The sequence below is a fragment of the Empidonax traillii genome, unplaced genomic scaffold, assembly GCF_003031625.1.
Source record: "Empidonax traillii isolate 1590-97213 ecotype Southwest subspecies unplaced genomic scaffold, ASM303162v1 scaffold1917:size59404, whole genome shotgun sequence".
In the NCBI taxonomy this organism is placed as follows: domain Eukaryota; kingdom Metazoa; phylum Chordata; class Aves; order Passeriformes; family Tyrannidae; genus Empidonax; species Empidonax traillii.
The window spans coordinates 26,322-41,239 of NW_020957110.1; the positions used below are offsets into that span (position 1 = coordinate 26,322).

Sequence of the window (14,918 nt, forward strand, 5' to 3'; positions counted from 1 at the left end):
CCTGTGGGTCCTTCCCAGCTCAGGATATTCTGGGATTCTGTGATTCCATGATCCCATCCCTCACTGGTGGGTGGTGTTTGGGAGCACCCAAGATGCCAGCAGGGACCAGACCCCTGGCCCAAAATTTGGCCCAGGGCAATAACATGGATTCCACATGGGCCACACGCTGTGCCACAGCACAGGGATCCACAGAGGCCCTGGCACAGGTTGCCCAGAGCAGCTGTGGCTGCCCCTGGATCCCTGGAAGTGTCCAAGGCCAGGTTGGATCAAAGGAGCACCCTGGGCTGGTGGAAGGTGTCCCTGCCCATGGCAGGGGGTGGCACTGGATGGGCTTTGAGGTCCCTCCCAACCCAAATGACAAATAACCACTCCAGAAATGTGGTTCTGCTTCTTATTCTGAAAGAAACGCAGCAATAAAGTCCTCTGAACCTGCATTAATCTTGGCGAAGAGCAATGGTTCTGTCACAGCTTTTTACCTAAAGTTTGTTGTGGGTTTTTTTGTGAGGGTGAATGTGCAACAGAAGGTTTGCAACAGATGCTTTAACCTTTATTATTTCCCCACTAGAATTGAGAGGAAAATTGCAACAATATCATTGGAAAGCAAATCTCCACAGAAGACTGTTGAAAATGGTACGTGTGGGGAGTGTCAATTGTCTGTGGTGCTGGTGGGACTTGGGGCTGGGTGTCTGCCCCTGACTGAAGCTGCCAGTCAACAGCAGGTTTCTCTTTGCTGCTGGGCAGACTGAAGTTCTTAATTATAACTGAGACTGGTGGCCAGTAATTAAAGATTTTGGGTCACTTCCTTCTGCAGTCACAGGTCGCCAAAGGTCTGACCACTGTTTTCAGTGTTGCAGGGTTTGGGGAGGGGTCTGTAGGACAAAGGCTGAGGGAAAAGTAGATCAATATTCTCAGACTTTTTCAGAGCAGTAAAGGGAAGGTTAAGAGCTCTTAGCTGACTTCACAATTATTTCTGCCCTTGGATCAGACTCGTAAAATGAAAGATAAAAAATGTGGGTGTTGCCCAGGGAAGGGAAGGGAGCTGGGAAAGGGGCTGGAGCAGCAGGAGCAGCTGAGGGAGCTGGGGGGGCTCAGCCTGGAGAAAAGGAGGCTCAGGGGGGACCTTCTGGCTCTGCAACTCCCTGACAGGAGGGGGAAGCTGGGGGGGGGGGTTCAGGCTCTGCTCCCAGGGAACAGGGACAGGAGGAGAGGGAACAGCCCCAAGCTGTGCCAGGGGAGGTTTAGATTGGATATTGTGGAATATTTCCCCATGGGAAGGGTTGTAAAGCACTGGCACAGCTGCCCAGGGCAGTGGTGGAGTCACCATCCCTGTTCAAACAACGTGTGGCACTTGGGTTAGTGGTGACTGTGGTGCTGGGCTGGTGGTTGGACTCGATGATCTTAAAGGTCTTTCCAACCTCAATGATTCCGTGGGTTTGTAAAACCCTGTTCTCAGTGAAAACTGAGCATTGAATGCCTTCGCTCCAGTGAACGTTGGTTTTTGACCTCCCCAAAATCTCCTCCCGGCCCAGGCGGCAGCTTGAACGGGCGGAAACAAGCACAAGGCACCGAGAACATGAACAGCAGCAAATGGAAATCGACTTTCTCCCCGATCTCTGACATCAACCTGACCAAAACCACGGACAGCCCCTTGCAGGCGGGCTCTGCCCTGAGCCAGACCTCGCTGTTCTCCTTCCGGCCGCCCCCCGAGGAGAGCCTGGGCCTGGACGGCGCCAAGGCCGCGGCGCACGCCAGGAAGGGCCTGGCCGTGGGCTCGGACGGGCTCAGCCCTGGCACCAACCCCTCCAACGGCTTCGCCTACAACGGGGGCCTCTCCGCCGAGCTGGGCCTGCACGGCTTCATGGACGGCGCTTCCCTCCCGCACAAGGCTCCGGATGGGAGCGCTGCCAACTGCTCCCTGGGCTTCCAGCGGGGCAAAGACGCGGCGGCCGCGGCCGACACCAACCTGTTCCTGAACAAGAGGCAGCTGGAAGGGCTGGGCGGCTCCAAGGGGGACGAGCTGAGCCGCCCGGGGGCCAAAGGCAAAGAGCCGGGCGAGCTGAGCGGCCGCGCGGGGGGCTCCTCGGACAAGGGCGCCCTGCAGCACAACGGGAAGGCCGGCAAGGGCAGGGACCGAGAGGTGGAGTTCAAAAACGGCCACAACCTTTTCATTTCTGCTGCTGTTTCGTCTGGTGGCCTTCTGAACGGGAAAAGCCTTTCTACTGCCGTTTCGTCAGCGGGCAACCCGGCGTCTTCTGTCCCGACGCACCACCCCTTCCTCAACACTCTGACCACTGGATCGCAGTTCCCCCTCGGCCCCATGGCCCTGCAAGCAAACCTCAACTCGGTGACAAACTCCTCAGTATTGCAGTCCTTATTTAATTCCATGCCAGCTGCTGCCAGTCTGGTCCACGTGTCATCAGCTGCAACCAGACTGACTAATTCTCACACTATGGGGAACTTCTCTCCTGGGGTTACAGGTGGAACAGTTGGAGGTAGGCAGAACTCTTTCTCTGGTATAAGGCAGGGCCTAAAGGAAAGCCTGACGCTGCCTCTCCAGGGGTGAAACCCTTTCATTTCTACAGGATGTGAAGCAGATGTGTCCCACATAAGCAGTCTCCTCTCTCTCTGTCTCTCTCTTGGAATTGCTAGGATGAGTTCAGTTCCCCACAGTGAAGTCTCATGAGCTTTGTCTGCTAGATGAGCTTGTTGTATCACCCTAATGAAACAATGCACCCAGACTTTGTGATTGCTTATGTTTGCTTGTTCAGATGTTGCTGTGTTGGAACCGACTTAGGTCTGACTGCAGGTGACAGATCTCACTTGTCGTGGTACCGAGTTAAGGATCTCTGACTTGTGAACTTGAGTCGAGGTTGGGAATAGGCCTGGAGTGGATTTAGCGTGATCCAGGAGGAGCAGAGCATCAGAGGAGATGGTGTGGGGAGTTTCCTAGCAGCTCTGGCTCTTGAACGGACACGAAGAGCGTTTGTTGGCCAGGAAGGGCAATGCCATATGCACCTTGCACTTCTGGGGTTCTGCACAGGCTTGGCTTCTGTGGCCCACACCGGGGACAAGCTGGCAGGACCAGAAGATAGGCTGGACCTGCCGTTTCGCAGTGTCCAGGGCAGTTTTCCTTACCTGTCCATGCTCACTCAGGCTCCATGTCGGGAAATCCTAACTCTCCCCTCTCTCAGCACGTAGATTGGCTGCAGTGACAGCTCCCCTCTCTGCTGCCCTGTAAGCTGGGGAGCAGGAGGGTGGGGAGGCAAGAGCAGCACTCTGAGTCTCCAGATAAACCGACTCTAAAAGACCACGTAATCTCATCCCAACCCTGCCTCTGTGCTGTAGAACTGACAGTTCTTGGGGCTGACCATTTTCCCTCGTGGCATTTAGAGGTTGGCAGTAGGAAAGGTAAGTGGACTCTTTTGTACCTCCTGGCCTGCACCATTATCTCCCATCGCTTGCTGCCTTCTCACGCTGCATATTTTTGTATGGGGCTGGACCATTATAATTTTGCTTTATTTATTTTTATTTTTTTTTTTTAAATCTACTTATTTATTTTGCTTCTTTGTTTGGTTTCTCTTGTCACTTTGAGACTGTACAAAAGCCCGTCTTGTTGAAGCTGAGTTTTTCTTCTCCTGTTTGCAGGTATTTTTAACCACGCGGTGCCTTCTGCCTCCTCCTCTCATCAGTTTGGAGCCAGTTTCAGCAGCAGTGCTGTCTCTAGCAGCACGGTGCTAAGCTTAAACCCTCTGCAGGCTGTTGCCAGCACCTCATCCTCATCCTTCCCACCCTCTGCCTCTAATTTAGTAACATCTAGCGAGGCTAGAGCCGCTCAGCCCCTCAGCAGGGCGCCTGTGCAGCCCGTTTTCCACCCCCCTCCTAACGTGTCCTTGCCTCCCCCTCCTCCTCTGCTCGCTTCTAACCCCGAGCCCGCGCTCCTGCACAACCTGCCGTCCCTCCCGGCCGGAGAAACATTCCTGCCCTCCTCCACCACCACCTCCTCCTCCACATCCTCCTCCTCCTCCTGCGCTGCCTCTGTCCAGTCTAACTCTTCTTTGTCTCTCAAACTCGCCTCCCTGCAGCACAAACCCTCCCGCCCCTCCTTCACCGTGCACCACCCGGCCGTGCCGCGCGCGGCGCTGGCCCCGCCGCCCACCGGTGCCGGCGCCATGTGGGTCACCCTGGGCGTGCAGCCCCCCCTGGCCTCGCACCTGCCGGGGGTTAAACCGCGCTAAGGGCGCCCGGCCTGAGCCGGCGGGGCTGGCTCTGCAAGGTAAGGCTGGCACAGAAACCACCCCCCACCCTGGGGGGACACCCCGGGGTCAGGAGGGCTCGTTTTGGGCACAGAGAGAGTGGGAGGGGTGGGGGGAGAACCCTCTGAAACGGGGGGGGAAATGCTTGGAAGTGGGGCGAGGATGCTCTGAAATGGGAGGAAGATCCTTTAAAGTGGGGCAAGAATGCTCTAAAATGGGGGAAAATGCTCTGAAGTGGGGCAAGAATCCTTTAAAATGGGGGAAAATGCTCTGAAGTGGGGCAAGAATGCTGTAAATTGGGGGGGAAATCTTCTGAAGTGAGGGAGGGATCTCTTAAATTGGGAGGAGCGTCGTAAAAGGGAAAGGATTCTCTAATATGGGGAGAGAACACCGAAAACGGGAAGAATCCTGTAAAATGGGGCGAGAATCCTCTAAAATGGGGGAAAATCCTCTAAAGAGAAATCCTTTAAAGTGGGGCAGGAATCCTCTAAAACAGGGGAAAATCCTCTAAAATGGGGCGAGAATCCTCTAAAATGGGGGAAAATCCTCTGAAATGAGGGAAGAACCCCCTAAAATGGGAAGAATAGGTTTCTTCCCTATAAGAAGGGAAGAAACTGTAATGGGGAAAGAATTCTCTAAAGTGAGGAGAAAACCTCTAAAACGGGAAGAATTCTGTGAAATGGGGCAAGAATCCTCTAAAACTCGGGAAGAAACCTCTCAGATGAGGGAAAAATCCTCTAAAATAAGGCAAGAATCCCTTAAAATGGGAAGAAACAGAAGGGGAGAAATCTGTAACAGGGAGAGAATTCTCTAAAATGGGAGAAAAATCCTCCAAAATGAGGAAAGAATCCCCTAAAATGGGAAGAAGTGTCTGAAAAGGGAAGAAATAGGGAAAGAATTCTCTCAAGTGGGGAGAAAACCTTTAAAATGGGAAGAATCCTCTGAAATTGGGAAAGAAACATCTAAAATGGGCTAAGAAATCTCTAAAAGAGGAAGAAACTTCTAAAATGGAAAGGACCCTCTAGAATGGGGAGAAACCCCCTAAAATGGGAGTAGGATCCTCTAAAATGGGGAGAAAACCCACTAAAACAAGAAAAATTCTCAAAAATGGGGGAAGAATTCTCTAAAATGGGGAGAGAAACCTCTAAAACAGAGAAAAAAAAATCTCTAAAATGGGGGAATAATCCTCTAAAATCAGTGAAGAAACATCTGAAATGGAAAAAAAAGCCTCTAAAATGGGGGGGAAGAAACCTCAAAAATGGGGGAAGAATGCTCAAAAATGGGGGAAGAATCCTCAAAAATGGGGAAGAATCCTCAAAAATGGGGGAAGAAACCTCTAAAATGGGGGAAGGGTACTCTAAAATGGGGGAAATAATCCTCAAAATGTGGGAAGAATCCTCAAAACTGTGGCCCAAACCCCTGTGAAATGTGGGAAGGAGGTCACCCGGTGGCAGAGTCAGGATTTCTCGACAAGGAGTGCTCACAGGGGGAGCTGCTCTGGCCCTTTTTAGGGTCGTGCTCAGGATTGTTGGGCAGTGTTCACTTCTGAGGGTCAGCAGGCAGGAGGAAATGTCTGGTTTTTAGGGTGGTTTCAGGGAGTTTTAGGGTTTTTTTTGTCCCACACTTGTCCGCTGGTGCCGCTTGGGGCCTGCCCGTGGTGGTCTTGGTTTCGCTGCCAGTCAACAGCAACTGCTCTAAATAACCATCCAGCTCCAAATCTCCAGGTTTTGGGCTCTGGAGGGCGAATTCCCTGGGGAATGCAGGGCACCCCGTGGATGAGAACTCAGGGAATGCTCAGGGTGGAGGAGAGGAGGGTTCCACAGGCTGTTCTTCCCCAAGCAGGTATTTGTCTCCAGGGCAGCTCCAGAACAAACTGTCCCACCCCAGGGTGGGGGGCTGTGGGTGCTGACAGTGCCTGGACCCCATCCTGCTGTCACACAACTCGTTGCTTTGCCAAGGGCCACCAGCCCTGGAGTTGGCTCCGTGCTTTCCTTGTAGGTCTGTGCTGTTGTTGTGTCCACTGATCCCCAAAGCTCCAAAACGTGGTTGAAAACACTCTCTTTTTTTTTTTTTTTTTTTTTGCTGCTTATAAAAATTACAATATACCTGAGAGAGATTCTTTGTGCATTGTGTTATAAAAGCGGTTTTCCTCACCAAATTGCTCCCACAAAACCTCCCCTTGGGGGGGGGGGTGGTTTGTGAGGCACGTAAGTATTTCCCTCCGTCCTTCCCACGGGAAAAGGAGGCTGAGGAAGGGGCTGTGTGTGGGGTGGGAGAGCCTGAGCAGAGACAGGATGGGGAAAAGTGAGGGTGGGGCTGCTGAGGAGGGGCAGGTTTGGGGTTCTGTGTGGTGGGAACCCCTGGACACGAGGCCATGCTGGTCCCAGTCACTCCAAATTCAGGATAATGGACAGGAAAATGGCTTATGGAGGAGAGTAGGGGGGTGGCAAAGCTGGGGAGCAGAGCTGATGGCAGACTGGTGGTGATCCTGCTCCCTGTGACTCGAGCAGTGCCACTGGTTTGGGAGGGAATGTCTGTGTGGAGGGAATTACCTGTGCCCAGGCTGAACCAAGGCTGACATCTGGCACTGGGGGCTCAAATCACCTGCTTTGCTTCTCTGCTCTGGAGCCAGGCTGGGACAGCTGGGGGGGTTCAGCTGGAGAAGAGAAACTCCAGGGAGACCTGAGAGCCCCTTGCAGGGCCTAAAGGGGTTCCAGGAGAGCTGGAGAGGGACTGGGGACAAGGGATGGAGGGACAGGACACTCTGTGCCAGAGGGCAGGGTGAGATGGGATATTGGGAAGGAATTCCTGGCTGGGAGGGTGGGCAGGCCCTGGCACAGGTTGCCCAGAGCAGCTGTGGCTGCCCCTGGATCCCTGGGAGTGTCCAAGGCCAGGTTGGGATAGTGGAAGGTGCCCAAGGCAGGGGGTTGAAGATGATCTTTAAGGTCCCTCCCAACCCAAACCAGCCTGGGATTCACAGCTTCTCCCTTGTGGTGTTAAAAAATCCAAAGCGGATTAAGGTGTGGTACAAAGAGTGAAGTGCTGAGGAGGGGGGATCCTTTCTCCCTCACTCCAGGTCAGCCAGAGTTCATCCCAGTTCCACTGTCAGCTCAGAAAGCTGCAGGTTGAGGGGCCCTGTGTCTCTTGGATCGTCCACCCTTCCATCTAACTGGGACTGGGCCGAGAGCTGCTCCGTCTCTGCTGGCTGAGGAGGCCTCGGAGCAGAGTAGAAATGCTTGACACATCTTAACACCCAGCAGGTTTTTGGTCTTTTATTTAGATGAGTCTCTTCCTCTCCTCCTGTTGTGCAGGTAACTAGGATTTCTACCTCAACCCAATGTGACCTATGCAAGGACAACGTGGACCAACTTCACTCGGCTTCCACTGAAAGGTGCTCACCTGGCCTGTGCAGGGGTTTCTACTCTCTTACTACTGGACAAAATAAAAACCACACACACACACACACAAAAAAAAAAGACCTAAACAACAGAGCAAACATTTACTGTGAATCTGAGTTTAAAAAAACAAAAAAAAAAAAAAAAAAAAAAAAAAAAAAAAAAAAAAAAAAAAAAAAAAAAAAAAAAAAAAAAAAAAAAAAAAAAAAAAAGAGGAAAAAAAAAGGCAAAAAAAGAAAAAGGCAAAAGAAACGCTTAAAGCTCCAGTTTGTATTGTCGATAGTTTAGATAAAGTATTTATCTTTTTTTAAAGTGAAAAAAACAATTTTGACTTATTTTATTCCACCTAGACTCATGAATACAAGTTATTGTTGAATTCTCTGAATACTACAGGACTGGCACACCAGCAGAGACGTAAAGAGCCTCCTCGGTGCTATTTTGTCCGTCAGAACTGTGCCTCTAGTCTGAACCCTTGGTGCTGATCTGGAGGGGTGACCAATGCCAAACCCAGTTCTTGGGAAGGCCTGCAGCTTGTTTATCCCCCTGACTCTGTTCATATCCCCAAATCCACCCGGCTGGCAGCAGAGTGGGCGACACAGGAGGGAATTCCCCTCCCTGGGGGGGGGTGATTTGGGTGCTGCCAGCCGGGTGGGGTTTGAGTTGTGTGCGTGGCCAAGAGCTCCAGGGCACGGCTGGAACACGAAGCTTCCAAGTGCTGCCCCTTCCAAACTCCTCCTCTGGGCCATTTGCTGGTGGCACTCGGGTCACTGTGAATTTTGGTAGCTGTGTCTGGTCGCTCCCCGTGGGGGTGTGAACAGGGCGTGTCATCCATCACTGGTGTGGGTCCAGCCCTTTTCCCAGCCTCGGGAAGACTGAACCTCTTGTTGTTTCCTGTCCTGCTGCAGGTGGCAGATCCCCCCCCCCAGCTTGCTGGTTTTTGTTCCCGGTGTTTTGTTCCGGTAGGGTTTTGATACTTGACTCTGAGCTGGCTTAGCCCTGTACATTTATTGACCAAGTGCATTTTTTTGCTGTGGTGTTCCTCTGCTTTCAGTAGGTCCTGAGTGGTAGTTCACAAAAACACCCCTCTCTGCCTGGCCCTGGGTTGTGTCGTGACTCGTGTACAGAAAGGGCCTCCGAGAGGCTGATTTTTATGGAGATGTGGTGGAAACTTCGGCGTTTTCTGGTGTTTGGTTTCGTTTTTAGGTTGTGCAGCGCACGGTGGACTTGTGAAAAGTTATTTATTCGAGTGCACAAAGGGGAGGAAGAGGAGGATTCCAGGAGGAATCAGGCTGGGCCAAGCGCTAAGAGAGCCAAGCACATTGGAAGGGGGGGATGGAACAGGGGAGTGACTGCAAAAACCACACCGAGGCTTTGGGAAACCCCTCCCTGCTGACCCTGGTGCTCTGAGGGGCAGCGGTGGCTGCTCTGTGTCCTTCAATCCCTCCTGGGGAGTGTCCCACCTCCAGCAGCCAGGCTCTGGCTGTGAGCATCCCTGGGTCACCAGCAGCTGGAAAACCCCTGCCCCTGGAGGAGCTGAGGTCCCTCTGCCCTCCTGGGCTCTCCTGCTGCCTGGATCCAGGAGCAGGCTTGGGAATGCTGCCTTCCAAGGGCAACCTTAGGAGAGATTTAGGGCCAAGTGCAGTTGTTTTGTTGGTTCCTGGGCAGCCTTTGTGAGCAAACTGGGGGTCTGACTTTGCCTCCTCGTTCCCTGGGAAGGGAAGGGAGTGACAGCCCTGGGAACTGAGGAAATTTGGGAATGTTTTCTGCTCTGTGGATGGGGCAGGGCTGGGCAGTGGAGCTCCTGCTGAGGGACTGACAGCACGATGAAAGCCTGGAAAGGGCAGCAGAGCTCCGAGGGGGTGAGGGAGGAACATCCAGTAGCTTCTGGTGGAAGCCAAACACAGTGTCCTGGGATCCAGGAGGACAATGTAACCCAAATGTTTTGCAGCTGGGAGCTGGGCAGCTCCAGCTTCTTTCCCAGCCCAGAGCAGGGTGCTGGGGCCTCTGGAGGCTTTAATGAGTGATTAGTGGAAGGGCAGAGACCTCAATTAGTGACATCTCCCCCCATCTTTGGTACCTTCCGTGAGAGAAGAGTGAAGACAAGGAGAAGCTTTTCATCCCCCTGATTTTATCAGGCCCCTGTCTGCAGAGGGACCAGGAGGACATGGTGCTCCTTGGGCCTGCTGTGCCCCCCCTTCACCCCAGACCACAGAGATCAGCACAAGGACTCTGCCCCCACCCTTTGTCCTGGGCAGGGAGGGCTCGGCTGGGCTCGTGCCCGAGGCGCTCACGGGGCACGTGGGGAGGTGCTGATGGAGAAGGAACCAACCCAGAGATCCTGTGGAACCCCCCCTGCTTTCCAGCACTGCTGGCACTCCTTGGATGCTGAGGATGGACAGATCCTTGTGGTGGGAATGACCCTCCTTGCCCTGACCTTGGCAGCGTTCTGGGAGCAGGACAGGCACTGGAGGCTCTTCACAGCTGGACTGGGATCTCAGAGCTCTTTTCCAGCCTCAGTGATCCCGTGATTCCATGACCCTGGGAGAGCAGTTTGCCCTCTGCTCTCCGGTGGGTGCTGCAGGAAGGGTTTCCCCCTGTCCCCCCTTGTCCCCTGGTGCCGGGGGGGGGCTGTGGAATTCCCTGCTGGAATGGGCAGCACAACCCCTGGATTACAGCACAGGGCTGTTACTGAGCCACTGCCAGCCCCCCATGGCCCTGAAGTTTGTGATCTCCAGAGTCATCCAGGGAGGCCCAAGGAAACCAGAGCTGCCCCAGGGATGTTGGGATGTGCTGGAAGGGGATCCAGTCTGGCTGAGCCTCAGCCCTCACCTACCTCTGCACCTGCCACTGCTGCCACTGCAGTGCTGCTTCCATCCTGGCACCCTCCCTGGAATCTGGAGCTGCTCTGGCTTCCCCAGTGTCTTCCCCCATCCTGGCCCCTTCCCTGTGCCATGGACCTGGTCCTGATCCCCGGGATGTGCTCCCAGAGGGGGCCTGGGAACGTGGTGCCTGCCAGAGCAGAGCTGGGGTGGGAAGCCAGGAGTGCAGGTTGGGATGTCTCAGTGCTGGGGGAGCCGGGAGATGATGTGGCCAAGAGATTCCTGGTTTTGTCTTCCCCTTCCCTGCTCTCTTCTGGCTTTGCAAGTTCCACTCAGCATCCTGGAACCCTGGGTTGGAAGTGACCCCCAGGGATCAGCAAACCCAAGCCCTGGCCAACTTGTTTCTCCTCTGTCTGCAAACTGGGAAGAGCTTTTTCCTCTCCGAAGGAAGAGCTTCGAGCTGGGATCTCCCCCACGTGGCTCCAGGCCCACGACCCCCTGACCCCTCTGTCTGAGCACCCAGCCAGAGCCTGAGACCTGCTTGTGATAACTGAAGATACTTTGGAGTGATCAAAGCCAAAAAAAAAAAGAAGAAAAAAAAGAGAATTCCTTCTGTGTTCCCACATCCTGCCATGGCTGTCACACAGGTCCCCTCTCCTCCACACCAGTCAGGAAGCTGAAATGCATCTTCTTGCCAAAAAAAAAAAAAAAAAAAAAAAGAAGAAAAAAAAATGGAGCTTCCTGAGGCTGAGGAAAACCTGTCCCTGCTGCTCAGTGTCAGCCTGGAGGAACAAGCTCTTCTGTTTTTTTGGGATTTGATTCCTCTGGCTCGCCGGGCCTGGTCCCCTGGGAGGGCTCCAAAGGCACCTGGACTGGGGATTTGCTGCAGATCAGTCACTATCCAGGGGTGTGGTGAGGATGCTGAGGGGGAGAGTGGGGAAGCATTGCTGGAGGATGGAGAGGTTTGTGGTGCTGGATCTGAGCTGGTGTGTGGGATAACGGGGATATTGAGGTGTCCCACCATCACCTCGTGCTGCACAGGGGGCTGTTTCCTTTAGGAAAAGGGTGGATCAGCCTGGACAAGCAGTGCTGGGAACTCTCAGTGGAGTGGAGGCAGTGGGAGAGAGGAGAAGGGGGAGCACCAGGGAGGGCAGCACATCCTCCCTGCACAGGACATTTGGGGCTGGGCATCACCTCCAGTGGTTCCTCCCATCAGCAGGAACTCGTGTCTCCCTGAGCAGACGGATCAGAAGGACTTTCTTGTGCTTCCATCTCATTTCCTTCCTTCCTGGTGCTGACAGCCCCTCATCTTTCAGGGCCTGGTTTGTGCTGCCCCCGCTCTAGGCTGGGGTTTGGAGAGCTTGTAGGGTGTGACTGTGATCCCCAGAGGCTGAAACCCCCCAGGCAGGAACGTTCCATCACTTGGTCATCCCTTTTTGAACCTCCAGGACTTGCTGCTCCTCAGCCTGAAGCTCTCCCAGCTCAGGTGCTGAGTCTCCTCAGTCAGTCCTTGAGGAGGTGACCTGTGCAGGTGTGACCTGGCAGTACGAAGGTTTCCAGCTTGATCAGCTCTTCCATCACCTCTGGAAACATCTGCACCCCAGAGCTGCTGGGCCTGGGCAGGGCTGGCTGGGGGGGTGTCCCTGCCCTCACCCTGCAATGTTTCCTTCTGAGGGGCGTGCTGGGGACAGTTCTTCAACCTCCTCCTTTTGGGGTTGGACTGGATGACCTTTAGAGGTCCTGTGATCCCTGTGATCCCTGTCTGGGATGGTCTCCTGGGCTTGGAAGGTGAGTGGGAGGGGGTGTGAGCCAGCCCTGCCCTCCCTGTTCCTGCAGACCCCCCCACACCACAGTGTGTGTTCCATCCCATCCCATCCCATCCCATCCCATCCCATCCCATCCCATCCCATCCCATCCCATCCCATCCCATCCCAGCCTTCCCTTGGAAGAGCCTGGATCTCCCTGCCCTGCCAGGAGAAGGTGGAATTTTCCTTTGCCGTGGAATAACGAGCCATGGACAGGAGGGGCCTCCAGGGTGGTTTGGTTCCTGCTGGGATTGTGTCTTTGGGAAGCAGCATCTGCTCCCATTTTTTTTTCCACATGGAAGAGAGTCCAGGCAGAGGAGAAGCCGAGGGATTGTGTGACAGGAGAGTCCAGGGGGTGCAGAGGGAACTGCTGGCTCTGGGTCAGGTGGGACACACTCTGAGGGGCAGCAAGTGCTTCCAGCTCCCCTGGGACTGTGGGATCTGTGGGATTTGTGGGATCTGTGCCCCTGGGATGCTCCTGCTTCCCTGTCCTGATTGCTGGAGGAGGAGATTTCCAGTGCTGGGGGTTTGTTCTCAACTTGCTGCTGGTGATTCCCATCCTGGCCCTTCCTTCCCTCCTGGCTGGGCCTGGAGCTGGTGCTGAGCCCTGGGAACAGGGGACACTGTCCCCGTGGCCCCAGTGGGTGCTGCTCATGGAATCCCTCGGGATTGGGTGCTTTGTCCTGGTGCTGATGCCGGGGTGGCTTTGGTTGGGCACGTCCTGCAGAACCCGTTGACTTCTGGTGCTGAAATCCACCCTTCATCCCGGGGATTCTCCACCTTATTTTTCCTTGGAGAGCTCCAAGTTCTCCCAACTCCCACGAGTGGCTGTGGGGGAAAACCCTGCTTTTGTTGTTGTTTTTGCCTGAGCCAGGAGCAGGGAGAGGAGTCAGGGTTGGGATCTTCTGGTGTGTCTCTCTGGAGCAGGGAGGGGACGTTGGACAAGGCTGGGAACCCTCAATGTTGGGAAATCATTCAGGGGAGCAGAAACCAGACAGTGTTTTTGTGAACTATCTCTGCAGCACTGAGGGAAACCTCCCAGGAACGGGGGTTTGGGGAGCACAGAACGAGGATTCCAAGTTTTACTGGTTTTAAAGAGTTTTTTTTTTTTCCTTCTTTTTTTTTTTTTTGTTTGTTTTTGTGCTCCATTTCTGTAGTTTGTGGATCGGGTTTTCACCAAAAGCTGGAGAACCAGTTTTTCAAAATGTTGCTGTGCCATATTTTATTTATCCTCATGCATTATAAATATATAAATATCTATTTTAGACTGAATATTGCATTAAAAGATGCTGGTTTTGAGAACTTCAGGGTTTAAACCCGAGACAAAAAACAAAACAAAACAAAACAAAACAAAAAAACCCCAACAAGCCTGGGAGATATTTCTGCAGCACTTTTGCTGTTTGGGACCTTCCTGAAGAGGCTCCCCGAGTTTTTCTTGCGGTGTAAAGACAAAAACTACGCCCTGAAATAATTCCAGGTTGGAAGATGCTGACCCTGAAGTTCCCAAAGGTTTTCTCAAGGTACATCTCTGGTTGCTTTTCTGGTGCAGTCAAATGGTGGTTTGTTTATTTTTAAAGGTCCCGTCTCTGGAGTTGTTGAGGAACAGGTGGAATGGCTTGGCCCATCCTGCTTGGCTTTTTTAACCTATTAATCTTTGAAGTGATGGATTTTTTTTCCGATTAAAACCCAACTCTTTAGGTCTCTGTTCCACTTAAAGTTTTTAGGAGTGAGAGCCTGCCCTCGCTGAGTGGGACTTGGATGGGGAAAGCAGTAGAGGATGAGGTTGCTGTTGCTCAGGAATTGATTAGTAAACTTTTAACTACTAATAAAAAAATCCATTTTCCAGTGGATTTTTTTTTTGAAAAACCCATTTTCTTAGGACAGTGATATGGGATGTTTCCTAGTGAATAGGAATTAGTTTATATAATTTAGCCTATTAAACTGAATTATTTAAAATTCAAACTTCCCCTAATTTATCTTTTTCTTTAATTTTTTTTTTTTGGTTGTGCTTTTTTTTTTTTTTTAATTTTATTTTATTTTATACTGGTAAGTTGTCCTGTTCATTCCTTTCATTCCTGCATAGAAATAGTGTGAATTCTGGTGTGTATATATGTATGTATAATATATATATTTCCACCCTGCCTTTCTAATTCTCCACAATGTAAGAGTTAGTTTTTGCTTCCCCCCCTCCCCCTCCCTCCACTTAATTTCTGGTGTCTCTCCCCTTGATTTGTAATTGAAACGATGCTTTGAAGTTTTGTCTTTATATTAAAGTGTCTGTATTTTAATACACCGAGAGCTTGTGGAGCTTCACTGGGTCACAGGGGCCGGGAATTGGGGCCAGGAAATGGGAATTGGGGTCAGGAAATGGGATTTGGGGATCTGGGCACCGGAGGGAGCAGAGACCCCCTGACCTGGAATAGGGACCACCTTCAGCTGGGGGTGTTTGGGGGGAAACTGGGGACAAGGACATGGAGGGGCTGGAGGTGTCCAGGGAAGGGAAGGGAGCTGGGAAGGGGCTGGAGCAGCTGAGGGAGCTGGGGGGGCTCAGCCTGGAGAAAAGGAGGCTCAGGGGGGACCTTCTGGCTCTGCAACTCCCTGACAGGAGGGTTTGGGCTCTGCTCCCAGAGAACAAGGATGAGAGGG

At 52.8% G+C, this 14,918-nt stretch overlaps 1 protein-coding gene across 1 annotated transcript in view; it reads left to right on the forward strand.

Annotated features, from left to right (window-relative positions):
* Positions 1 to 7,789, forward strand: part of DOT1L (DOT1 like histone lysine methyltransferase) — a gene marked incomplete at its 5' end in the record, with an annotated part of 32,169 nt that extends 24,380 nt beyond the window's left edge. The window contains 4 exons of the mRNA XM_027909019.1: positions 566 to 630; positions 1,530 to 2,492; positions 3,646 to 4,273; positions 7,565 to 7,789. Coding sequence (XP_027764820.1) covers positions 566 to 630; positions 1,530 to 2,492; positions 3,646 to 4,235 — 1,618 coding nt within the window. The remainder of the gene's footprint in view (positions 1 to 565; positions 631 to 1,529; positions 2,493 to 3,645; positions 4,274 to 7,564) is intronic.
* Between the last annotated feature and the right edge of the window lie 7,129 nt (positions 7,790 to 14,918).